The sequence below is a fragment of the Myotis yumanensis genome, unplaced genomic scaffold (genome assembly GCF_028538775.1).
Source record: "Myotis yumanensis isolate MYYU_CA2020_CCGP unplaced genomic scaffold, mMyoYum1.0.hap1 SCAF_13, whole genome shotgun sequence".
Lineage (NCBI taxonomy): Eukaryota > Metazoa > Chordata > Mammalia > Chiroptera > Vespertilionidae > Myotis > Myotis yumanensis.
In genome coordinates, this window is record NW_027223764.1 from 21161178 (window position 1) to 21174538 (window position 13361).

General features: G+C 47.0%; 1 protein-coding gene across 1 annotated transcript in view; it reads left to right on the top strand.

Moving 5' to 3' along the window:
* Nucleotides 1-1618, top strand: part of ARHGAP19 (Rho GTPase activating protein 19) — a 44454-nt gene extending 42836 nt beyond the window's left edge. Inside the window, exon 11 of the mRNA XM_070432589.1 lies at nucleotides 1426-1618. Within this exon, the coding sequence (XP_070288690.1) occupies nucleotides 1426-1472 (47 nt within the window). The 3' untranslated portion in view covers nucleotides 1473-1618. The remainder of the gene's footprint in view (nucleotides 1-1425) is intronic.
* Nucleotides 1619-13361: the final 11743 nt, after the last annotated feature.

Genomic DNA, 13361 nt, shown 5'->3' on the forward strand with positions numbered 1-13361 from the left:
ATTAATTTTTTTTTACAGAGAGGAAGGGAGAAGGATAGAGAGTTAGAAACATCGATGACAGAGAAACATCGATCAGCTGCCTCCTGCACACTTCCTACCGGGGATGTGCCGGCAACCAAGGTACATGCCCTTGACTGGAATCGAACTTGGGACCCTTGAGTCTGCAGGCCGACGCTCTAGCCACTGAGCCAAACCGGTTAGGGGCAGTTCCGTGGTCTTTGTCATTGGCGGGTTGCCCACTCTCTGCTCTTGCCTGCACTCCTGAAACGGAGCATGTGGGGATGGGAATGGTGAAGAAGCCTGGCCCTATTCGAGGGGTAAGGTGTGCGGCATAGCATGCTTTTTCCAAAGCTTCTTTTAAGTCCCAGCCCCTTCATTTCCCCGCAACAGGCAAAAACCAACAACAAAAATTGGGGTTGAGCCATGGCCAAGTTTTGGTCTAAGTGGCTCATGAATATCTTCTCCTTTATCAACAGCATTCAGTGCCCAGATCCTGAGAGTTGTCTGCCTTGGAACCAGGATTGAGGTTAGCAGGAAGGGCCATTAGTTCACTGCTAGCTTTTCTCTTTTGTTTCCCCAAATCTACCTTTTAAAATGTTCAGTGCCTTAGTAACGAGGGGTACTTAGTTCAGTTCAACCATTCTGTGGGCAACAGAGAAAGAAAACAGACTATCTGAAAATCGTGAGTGCAGAAGCCATGCCTCAACACCTATCTATGGCAGTGGTAGTTGCTTTTTTTTGATTTCAGAGAAAGGAAGGAAGAGGGAGAGAGAAACATCAATGATGAGAGGAAATCATTGATCGGCTGCTTCCTGCACACCCCCACTGGGGATCGAGCCTGCACCCCTGACATGCGACCGTTACCTCCTGGTTCATAGGTCAACACTCAACCACTGAGCCACACCTGGCCAGGCAGGGGATTGCTTTTAAGAGCTCCTGCCCACGTGCTTCCCAATTTTCCAGTATCGGAAGAGGAATTATGACAGGGTCTCTAAAGAGTTCAAGTCTCCTGTGAATGAAAAATTCATACCACAATTTACTGAGTACTTACTATGTACAAAGCTTTGTGCGAGCCAATTAATTCCTGTGTCATTAAAGTCTTACATCTCTGTGAAGTAGTTATCTCCAATTTTACAGTAGAAGACACAATGAAAAGTTTATTGTATCCACTGTCAGCTAAAACGTGGCAGAGCCAAGATTAACATCCAGGGTTGCCTGACTTTAAGAACTTGGTTTTGCCCTGGCCAGGTAGCTCAGTTGGTTAGAGTGTTGTCTCGATATACCAAGGTTGCAAGTTCGATCCTTGGTCAGGGCACATACAAGAAATGACCAATGAATACATAAATAAGTAGAACAACAAATCTCTTTCTCTCTAATCAATCAATAATAAAAAAAAAATAATAAAAGAACTGTGGTTTTATGCAGGGGTTACACACCCCAATGTCTTCTCAGGAGCCAGGAAGGAAATGTAAGGTCATGAAAACAACAATCACTTCAAGAGATTTAAAAACACCATGGGAGCCAGACACAACTCCTCCACGGCCTGGATGTAGCCCACAAGTCCCACTTGGCATCCTCTGCACAACGCTGTGCTGTTCGTCTTCTGGCTGGGCTGCCGGTCCTCACAGGACGTTCTCCAGGACTGCTTCCGTGCTGGCTCTGGGCTGACAGCAAGAGTTTCCAGGATGGTGTGTGTTCCAGCAGGGAGGGTGAGTGAGCCCCCGCCGCTGGGAACTGCTGAGGAAGAATCTCTCCTCATGTCCTTGCTCTCCTGTGTCCTATGTGGCAGCCTCTAGCCACTTGTGGATGTTGAGCACTTGAGATGTGGCCAATCTGAACCAAGATGTGCACTAAGTGTGAAATACACCCCAGAATTCAGACTCAGTAAGAAAAAGAGAATGTAAAAATGTCTCAATAATTTTTATATTGATTATATATTGAAATTATATTTTGGATGTATTGGTAATTAAATTCTATCACTAAAAGGATTATTACCTGTTTTTACCTTAACATGACTGCCAGAAAATATTACATATGTGGCTTATTTATTTATTTTTTGTTAATCCTCACCCGAGGATTTATTTCCCATTGATTTTTTAAAATTTTGTTTTATTGCTTAAAATATTACAAAGAGTAGTACATATGTCTCCTTTCCTGCCCCCCCCCCCCCCCCCCTTGGCCTTCCCCCAGACTCCCCTAACCCCCAGTGTCTTGTGTCCATTGATTATGCTTATATGCATGCATACAAGTCCTTTGGTTGATCTCTTACCCACCCCCTCAACCCTCCCCGGCCTTCCCGCTGTAGTTCGACAGTCTGTTCGATGCTGCTCTGCCTCTGTATCTATTTTTGTTCATCAGTTTATAATGGTCTTTATTATCCATAAATGAGTGAGATCATGTGGTATTTTTCTTTCATTGACTGGCTTATTTCACTTAGCATAATGCTCTCTAGTTCCATCCATGCTGTTTGCAAATGGTAAGAATTCCTTCTCTTTTTTACAGCAGCATAGTATTCCACTGTGTAGATGTATCCCATTGATTTTTTACAGAGAGTGGAAGGGAGGGAGGGAAGGAGGGGGAGAGACTGAGATAAACATCGATGTGAGAAAGACATATTGATTGGTTACCTCCCACACGTGTCCTGACTGGGGCCAGGGATTGAACCTGCAACCCAGATACGTGCAGGGAATTGAACCCATGGCTCTTCAGTGTGTGGGCCGACACCCTAACCACTTAGCAACACCAGCCAGGGCTATGTGGCTCATCTTATATTGCTATGTTCCCGAGCGTCTGGGGCTCTAATCCTAGCTGTCCTTTCTCCCCCTAGAGCAGTGGTTCTCAACCTTCTGGCCCTTTAAATACAGTTCCTCATGTTGTGACCCAACCATAAAATTATTTTCATTGCTACTTCATAACTGTAATGTTGCTACTGTTATGAATTGTAATGTAAATATCTGATATGCAGGATGGTTTTAGACAACCCCTGTGAAAGGGTCGTTCGACCGCCAAAGGGGTCGCGACCCACAGGTTGAGAACTGCTGCCCTAGAGGCTACTTCTCAACTCCATCCTTATCTGTGGTCACATGTCTTCTTTTCCTTTAGCCCTGAGACCTCCCTGAAGAGGGCGGGGAAGTGAAAGGAAAAGCAACTAGCCAGAGGTTTATCCATTGCCTCCTCTGGAACTGGCTCCTGCCCTCCATGACTGGCTATGGGAATGCCCCATATGATCCAGTGCACTGGTGCCCACTTGTGGGCTGCACCTCCCCTCATCTCCCCCCTCCCCTTCCCTCCCCTCCCCGATCCAATCCCTTCCCTCCCTCTTCCATGCCTTTCCCTCCCTCCTCCCTCCCTCCCCCGCCTCCCTCCTCCTCCCCCTCCCTCTCCCTAAAACTAACCCTAACTCTAACCCTAACCCTAACCCTAACCCTAACCCTATCCTGGGCAGAGCCATAACCCTAACACTAACCCTAACCTAACCCTACCCCTAACCCTATCCTGGGTAGAGCCATAACCCTCTCCTCGCCCTCTCCTTCTCTCCTCCCCCTCTCCTCCCCTTCTCCTCCCCCTCTGCTCTCCTCTGCAAGGGGACTTGAAGTATGAGTATGCCAAGCACTACCTACCCTCAGAGGGGGCACTGCCCTCCAGTGTTTGCCCATGTTGTGATCCATCAAGATATTTTTAGTCAATGAACTCAAAATAGATTGTGTTTGTGGCCTGTATTTTCCATATGGATAAAAATGCAGCTATGAAGTATGGTGGGTATTAAGAGGAGTCTTCATATTCCCAAGTGCAAGGAACTACTGATACAGTTCTCTGAAAACAGAAGAAGGGAAGCTGGGCTGGTCAGAGGAGACAAAACATTAAATAGGTAACCCCCTGCCCAGCCAGCATGGCTCAGTGGTAGAGCATCACCCCGTGAACCAGGAGGTCACGATTCCATTCCCAGTCAGGGCACATGCCCAGTTTGTGGGCTCGATCCCCGGTGAGGGGGCATGCAGGAGGCAGCTGATCAACGATTCTCTCTCATTGTTCATGTTTCTATCTCTCCTCCCTTCCTTTCTTTGAAATCAATAAAAACATATATTTTTAAAAAGTGACCTCCCTCCCCCACGACACTGCTCTGGGCACAAAGACCCATTCGTCTTTCTATTCTGCACAGAGGCCTAAGCCCAGGGCCTTCTGCCTCTCCCTCATGCAGAGTCCCTGGGATTTACTGGGAACCCAATGACCAGTAATCCAGGCTTTATTAGGTACTTTAATGTAACTGAAATTGAGGTCTCGTGCTGCAGCCACTTGAACACTTGCTGTGTGTTCTGTGTTGAATGGACCAGGCAGAGGAGGAGAATGGAGAGGCGGGGCATGGCTCTGTTCCCTGTCTCTGCTTCTCTCTTCCATGGGAGCACAGCCTACTCTTTGCAGAGGAATCCAGAAGCCATCTGGTATGGCGGAAAGGGGGATATATTTAGTCTGAAGCAAATCCTCAGCAGAGACATAGAATCAGAGCCAGTCAGCTATTTGGGGCCTGGAGAAGATGTGAGGCGAGGAAAGGGGTGAGGACCACTTTAGTCAGGGAGCTCCCTGGTCTCTGGTTTAGAGTGGATTCTGTTTAAACAAGGGGACTGGGAACTCATTGAGTTAGCTCACAGACGATGCTTTACAGACAGAAATGGAGATTTGGAAAGATGGCGTCTCGGGCCTGAGACAACACGTCCAGTGAGTGGCAGTGCGGGAATCTGAACCCACCTCTCTTTTAAAATCAGCTCTACTAGCTCGGCCGGTGTGTCTCAGTGGTTGAACATTGACCAATGAACCAGGAGGCCACGGTTCAACTCCCAGTCAGAATACATGCTCGGGTTTGGGCTTGATCCCCAGTAGGGGATGTGCAGGAGGCAGACGATTAATGATTTTCTCATCATTGATGTTTTTCTCCCTCTCCTTTTCTCTCTGAAATCAATACAAATAAATCAACTCTACTAAGAGCACAGTTTTGACAGATGGATATATCTCTGTAACCACCACTTCAGTTAAGATGTACAACATTCCCATCACTCCAGAAAGTTCTCTCATGGCATTTCACAGTGAATCCTCCAGGCGCCTACCACAGGCCACCATCTCCTTTCTGCCACTGGCGGTTCCTTTTGTCACTAACCACGTCTCCTAACCAGCGGTTGGTGTGTGGACTACCTCCTTCTGCTTCCTGTCTGGCTGGAAATAGCGGGTGTTCCAAGATGCTGGAGGGAGGATCCTTGTTCCATGTTTCTGCCTTCCTGGGACCAATGGCAGGAAATGAGAAGAGTGATTCTGGCTTGCGGAAACCCAAGTCCCATGACACCTGGTCTTTTTTCATATTAAATCTTTAAGAGCTCGTATGTATCGTACATCTGCAGCACATCTGAACTCGGACAAGTCACATTTCAAGTTCTCAGTAGCCATGTCACTCTCACCCTTTTTGGACAGAGTTGCCTTACCAGATGAGAACGTTCAGGTGCATGTACCTGTAATAACAATTTCTGCCACTAGATGGTGCGGGTGACCTTTCCCTCAATCAATGCATCAAGTGTTAGATTGGGTGGTTGGGGACTTCTCTTAAAACTCCCTGTCTTAAATTTATTTGTTTAAATTCTAGCCAGAAGTGAGCTTGAAAGATTCCAAACCATTACAAACTTACTCTAGACATAAACATATGTAGCTGGGTCTGTGTGTGTCTGGGGCCTATGCTGTAACCGGGATTTCTCAAAGTTTACATCCATGTAAAATATCATGTTTATTAAAAGATAAGTCGTAAAATGTGCTAATTTAAAGCTTACACGTACGATGTTAAAACTTAGCTTACATATATATTATTAAAACAACTAGAGGCCCGGTGCATGAATTCATGCATGGGTGGGGTCCCTCGGCCTGGCCTGCGATCGAGGCCTATAGTAATGGTAGAAATTGTTTAGAATTTAGGCAAACAAGACTTGTTGGTGAGGAATATTCTCTCACCAACATTCTTTAGAATTGTGGGCATACAGTGATCATAAAAAGCAGACTATTAGTCAATTATTTAAAAATTCTCCATAAAAATTCTCCTTGTTACCTGTACCCAAGGGGAACCAGTCCGACCACCCCACCCATGTCCACCACTGGTACCTGCTATCCTGGGGCTCCTGTTCTGTTTCAAGGATGGGGAGACTGAGCCTAGCAACATGCCTCCGTTCACATCACATGGGTCCTGTGCTGGTGGCCAACCTAGAACTAGAAGTCAGGTGCTTGGGACTCCCTGTCCAGTGCTCTTTTCACCACATCGTTCTGTTTGAGAAGTGGTGGCAGTTGCAGCTATCATCTCATTTCTCATGTCTCCGTACAAATACCCTTGAGCTTGACACGGTGGCCAAGAGTCCAGCCCCTGCTATGCCACTTACAGGCCAAGCATAGGGCTGGGCCTAGGGGGCCTTAGAAAATTGTTGAGTGAGTGAGGAAAGAAAGGAAAGAAATGCCCTCCAGACATTTTAGAGACTTACCATTCCTGGTGGTGGGTGAACCAGTCAGCTGGCCATCTGGTGGCAGATGGATTACACTAGGCCCCTTCCATCCGGAGTGGCATTGATTTGGTCCTCATTGGAACAGACACTTATTCTGGATGTGGATTCGCCACTCCTTCCTGAAATATTCTGGCGGCCTGGCCATCTGTGTTCATCTCATTCCTGGTATTCCACATCATACTGCTTCTGACCAGGGAACCAATTTCAGAGCAATGTAAGCGCAGCAACAGATTTGTGCTCCTGGTAATTCACTAGACTTACCACATGCCCTATAAACCAGGAGCAGTTGGCCTGGTGGAACTGTGGGACAGCCCTGAAGACTTGGTTATGGTACCAGCAGGCCTGAAAGGTTGGGGTTATGTCTTACAGGGTGCACTATGTCCTTTGAATCTGTGACTATTTCTCCCATAGTCATCAACAGGTGGAATGGGAAGGGCTTCTCGTTTTTACATCAAATAACTTATCTATAGAATTGTGTCCCTCCCTGCGTGACTTTGAGCTCTGCTGGTTGAAGGCCATGGTTCTGATGGGACTGCCTCCTTTGGGGATGCCGTAATGATTCCATTGACTTGAGATGCCACCTGGTCATGTTGGGCTCTATGTTCCTCTGAACCTAAGGGAACACGGGTGGCTGCTACACAAAATGGCAGAAGGATTCTATCTGCGACTCTGGGACACCTCTTAGTACTTAGTAAATGTTGATGGAAAACCATAGCAACCAACAAAAGGCGGGGCCACCGAGGAATCAGACTATACAGAAGAGAAGGTTTGGGTCACTCCATCACGTAAAGGACTCTGACTAGCTAAGGTATTTCAATTATACGCATTTTGATTATTCACATTTTTAATATGCCTTGGAGTTCACTCCATGTTCGCACACAGAGAGATACCCCATTCTCCTTAACATCTGCATGATGTTCTATTATGTGGATGTACCACGTGGTTGGCTGAACAAAGAGCCCCCTAAACTATGTCCATAAACGAATCCCTGGAACCTGTGAATGTTAACTTTATGGCAAAAAAGGAGTGTGCAGGTGTGATTACATTAAGGATCTTGAGATGAGGAGATGGCCCTTGATGATCCGGGTGGGGCCCTGCGTGCAATCACACTTGTCCGTATGAAACAGAAGATTTAACGCCGAAGAGGAGGAGGCAGAGCTTGGAGTGATGTGCTCAGACCAAGGGATGCCAGCCGCCACCAGAAGTTGGGAGAGGCAAAGAAAGGATTCTCTTCAGAGCCTCCAGTCTTCTGGCCTCCAGAACTGGAGAGAATACATTTTTGCCGTGCTAAGCCACCTGGTCTGTAGTCATTTATTACAACAGCCACAGGAGACTAATACAACTGTCTCATACCCGTGCATATTTGGATTATTTCTAATCTTTTGCAAACAGTGCCGCAGTACGTTTCCTTGAACATATGTCATTTCACATATGAGTGCGTAAATCTGTGAGTTCAATTGCAGAAGTGGAATGGCAGGATCAAAGAAGCCCCAAGCACTCCTTTGCTGCTATGTTTGTAATTCAGTTCTGCTGCTGTGTCCAAAGAGCATTAATTCATGCTGACCTGTGGCACAGTCTCCCCTACCATGACTTTCCCCAGTGCCATCCAAGACCCAGCTCAAAAGATACCTCCCCCAAGAAGCTCTGTCTCCTGGGCAGAGCTCTCTGCTCCACTGGCTGAATTCCCATAGCAACGTGAATACATCTCTCCTGGAGCCCTGATCACGTCGCACTGTGTTTATATGACTGTCTCTCTCGGGGATGGTGAGCTCCTTTAGTGCAGAGTGGGTGGAGGAGGTGCTCGGGTGGGGCAAGGGTCTTCAATGACTGTGGTTGCATGTCTTTCGCCAGCCTTGGGGGAAATACCCAGACTCACAGGCTTGACAGGGATGGGGTAGAGGATGGGGTAGAGACCTGCAGTGGAGGTTTTGACTCAGTGGGGCAGGGAGGGGGCCAGGTTTCATGGAAACAATCCTGATCCAGGCCCGCCCCAGTTGTCCTGGGTTTCTGAGGAGTAGGCAGGAGGGTGAAGGGGAGGGGAGTAGGTGGAGAGAAGTGATGTGCTTCTACAGGGAGGTCCTAAGGGCTGCAGAAGGTGCAGGCTTCCTTGGGCCACAGCATGTAAATGGGGGAAACATGCTCCTTTTCAATCTAATGTTTAGTTCATTCTGTGTATATTCACTGAACACCTGCAATGCGCCAGGCCAGGCAGGTGCTAAGTGGAGGGATCCAGCGGTGAGTAACGCAGGCATGTCCCCGGCCCTCTTGGAGCTTACAGTCTAGTGGAGGAGGCAGATATTAATCAGATGATCCTGGAAGTAAATGTAAATGGTAGTGGTGAGAAGGAGAGGCGTGTGGTGTAACCCCAGGGAACCCCATTCCCATAGTGTCCAGGGGGAAGATAGGGAGATGGAGACACGTGGGTGACTGTGATGCAATTAACGGTGATGTCTGTCTGTCATGACGAGGGGTCAGCAGTGAGGTGAGGGAGAGGGAGGCGTAAATGGTGCTGCTTAGGTATCTGGCTCATCTAACTGGGCAGGCAGGAGGGCGTTCGGAGAGACAGAAAACAGTAGAGGAGGATTGGGGTTGGAGGAGGGGAGAGGGAGCCCATGGATTGGGTTTTGGTCATGTTGAGTTTGAGGAGTCGAGCAGGCAGCTGGAGAACAAGACTGGAAGCAGCAAGACTTCTCAAGCTCTCCCATCCCCAGGACGCAAAGAATCACTGGTGAAGACCAGCCCCTCCTCCTGGTTTTTCCTCTTTGGTCACTGAATCTGAGGCTGTGTCTTTAAATGACATCATAATAGGTCCGGCAGCAGAGCTAGATTTGAACCCAGGGAGCCTAAACTGGAAGCTGTGGTCTTTTTCGTTTTGTTAATTCTCACGAAAGGATATTTTTTCCATTGATTTTTAGGGAGAGAGAGAGAGAGAGAGAAACATTGATGTGAGACACATTGATTGGTTGCCTCCCTGCAGGTGCCCTGACCAGAGCTGTGGATGGAGCCTGCAACTGAGGTACGTGCCCTTGACTGGAATTAAACCTGGTACCCTTCAGTCCGAGGGCCGACGCTCTATCCACTGAGCCAAACCAGCTAGGGCTGGAAGCTGTGGTCTTAGCCACTGCCCCCCAGCAGCCTCCCGTGCGTGCTGGAGGCCATGTCTGCAGAGCAGCAGGGACTCGGTGTTGGGTCGCCCATCAGCACAGACAGACAGGAAGCTGTTGCATCCTGACCCTGTGACGGTGCATTATGGTGGCACAGGATTTTAGTAGAAATGACATTAGAGAATTGGGGAGCCAGAAAATGAAATTTGACAGCTGACAACAAAGGTGTCTGAGCCTTCTTTTCTGCGCTCGTGTGTGTGTGTGTGTGTGTGTGTGTGTGTGTGTGTGTGTGTGTGAGACCCTGTTTGTCATGCCGCTGAGTCCTGCTTCCCTCTGTGACCCCCAGCAGAGCTCAGCTGTTCGCTCTGGGAGACTGTCCCTGGGGGTGGGGAAGGCTGGCTATGCGCAGGACCCGGGTTCAGGTGCAGAGAGGAGACGTGGTGCAGCGAAGGGGGTTGCAAAGTCTTCAGGGAGGCAGAGGTGAGGGGCCCAGCTTCAGGCTGTCCGTGCCCATATTCTCCTCTGTTCATTGAGATGAGATGATGTCTTACCAGAATATGTTGGCTGACAGATTGCAGCAGCTTTCTTTCTTTTCAGTTTTTTTTTTGTGTGTGTTACTTTTTAAAAAAAAAAAATATATATTTTATTGATTTCTTACAGAGAGGAAGGGAGAGGGATAGAGAGTTAGAAACATCAATGAGAGAGAAACATCGATCAGCTGCCTCCTGCACATCTCCCACTGGGGAGGTGCCCACAACCCAGGTACATGCCCTTGACCGGAATCGAACCTGGGACCCTTGAGTCTGCAGGCGACGCTCTATCTATTGAGCCAAACTGGTCAGGGCTTGTGTGTTACTTTTTAATTGTATTTAAAATGGACAGAGAAAACTGCGGAAGACAAATGTATAGCATACAAATGCATTAGTATAAGGTGAGCACCCTGGTAGATTAGCACCTAGATCAGCGGTTCTCAACCTGTGGGTCGCGACCCCTTTGGCGGTCGAACGACCCTTTCACAGGGGTCGCCCGAGACCATCCTGCATATCAGATATTTACATTACGATTCATAACAGTAGCAACATTACAGTTATGAAGTAGCAACAAAAATAATTTTATGGTTGGGTCACAACGTGAGGAACTGTATTTAAAGGGCCAGAAGGTTGAGAACCACAGACCTAGATCAAGAAATGCAGCTCCGGAGCACCTGTCTCCAACATAACTCCTTTCCTTCCCCCCAGAGTCGCTCCCACCCTGACTGCTATGGTAACTTCTTCCTTGCATGTCTATATAATTTTATAACCAAGCTTCTCCTTCAACTTACCATTTAGTCTTGCCCACTTTTTAAAATCAAATAAAAAAAAATTAAGTTGTAGTAAAAAACACATAGCATAAAATTCACAATCTTAACCCGTTTTAAGTGTACAGTTCAGCAGTGTTGAGTATACTCCCATTCTTTTGTCACAGATCTCTAGAACTTGTTAATCATGCAAAATGGAAAGTCTATACCCATTAAACAATCTTCCACCCCCACCCCAGGCCCTGGAAACATTCATGCTACTTTCTGTCTCCATGAATTTGACTACTCCAGTACCTCATGCAAGGGATCATACAGTATTTGCCTTTTCATGGCTGGCTTATTGCACTGAGCATTCTATCCTCCAGGTTCATCCATGTTGTGGCATGTGTTAGATTTCCTTCCTTTTAAGGCTGAAGAAGACACCACATTTTGTTTATCCACTTATCTACCAATGGACATTTGCGTTGCTTCCGTCTATTGGCTATTGTGAATAATACTTCTGGTGCGCGCTTACATGGGTGTGCACTTACCTACTTTTTAATTTGAAACTCTTTTAAGTCTCTTTTAATCCAAAGATTCTCTCTTGACCCCCCCCCCCCCCCCCGCCTTAATTTACCTGTTGAAGAGCCTCGGTTATTTGACCCATGACCTTCCCCCGTCTGGGTTTTGCTGACTGCACACTGATGGCGCAGTTCATCGTGTTCTCTGTCCTCTGTATTCCCAGTAGTTTGGGAGCTGGATGCAGAGGCTCGATCAATTCAGGTTTTGATTTTTTAGCAACTATACATGGTGTGTTCTTTCATCAAAAGGCAGACATGATGGCCCAGCTGGTGTGGCTCGCTGGTTGAGGATCGACCTGTGAACCAGGAGGTCACGGTTAAATTCCCGGTCAGGGCACATGCCCCGGTTGTGGGCTCAATCCCCAGTAGGGGATGTGCAGGAGGCAACTGATCAATGATTCTCTCTCATCATTGATGTTTCTATCTCTCTCTCCCTTTCCCCTCCTCTCTGAAATCAATAAAAAATATTTTTTAAAAAGGCAGACATAATGTTGTGTTATCGGGTTATGTGTGTGCATGTAGGGGGTGATGTTAACAACTGCTGATACTCAGTGCCTAGATCCAAGCATTAATTTATGGTCACAAAATGGTGTTGTGCTAATTTAATCATTTTTCATTAATTAGCTGCAGAAGCTTTCTTAACAGTTAGCCGATGGAGAGAAACTGTGCAATGCTGCTTTTGTGTGCCTTAGCTATTTGTCTTTTGCATAAGATTTTGTTCAAAGGGTCCATTATTTATAAATGAATAAAAGAGCAGAGAACTTCTCGGTAATGATAATTGGTTGAATCATCTCCTTTCATTCTCTCAAAATTGTAGTAAATTGACAGAAAAGGGGTTTTTCTGAAGGCCCAATACTTGCAAGGACAGGGAAAATAGAAGCGAGCTAACAACAACAACATTTTGAGTAAGATGTGAAGGACTGGGCATCCTATAACTGTTTCTGGAGAGAGGATACAGGAGAGGGCAGTATTTGGAGACCTTTCATATCTGAAATGTCTTTATGTTACCCTCCCATTTGATTGACAGTTTGGCTGTGTATGGAATTTTAGGTTGAGGATCATTTTCATTCAGAACGTTAAAGATATTATTCTACTGGCTTCTGTGCTCCAATGCTGTTGTTGAGATGATGAAGACCATTCTATTTCCTAGCTCTTTGTAGGTGACATTCACGTTACTCTTTCTGGGAGCTTGTAGGAGCTTGTGCACTCAGTGAGCTGGAATTCCACAGTGACTCAAGTTGGTGGGGATCTATTTTTATATGTTGTGGAGATAAATTCTAACATAATCAGCTTAAAAAGGTGAAAGTTGTTGGCTCCAGAGAAGGGAAATGGGGCAGGGGGCTGCCATTTTCATAACAAATCTTGTAGACCGATTTGACCATTTTGTGCATGTATAGCTTTGAGGTAAAAATAAAAACTAAAACTAAAGGAAAAGACAAAGAAGGAGCATGGGCTTAGGAGGAAGGCAGACCTGGACTTCTGTTGTTTGTGAATCACACAACAAACTGGACCTCAGCTTTCTTATTTAAAACGGGGCGGGGGTGTATTCCACTCTGTCCAGATCCCCTGTGGGGTGACAGGAAACATGGAAGACTTTGTAAGTTGTAGGAGTGAGCCTGTGGGAAGTGTTAGCATCCTTACGGTGATGCAGAGGAGCCTGGGTGAGCCGAGGCGGAGGCTGTGTTTCCAGCTGCCGGAGGACCGCGGGCAAAGCAAGAGGCCGTCATTTCCTGCAGCCCAGCGTGCACTTCTGTCCTCTTCCCCCTGCTCTCCCTGCTAGTAGAGAAAACTGTTTGTTCTACGTGGGAGGAAGTGGCCCCCAGTCCAACTAGTCTTTGCTGGGCCCCATTGTTACCTGTAGAGCTCAGTTCCCCAA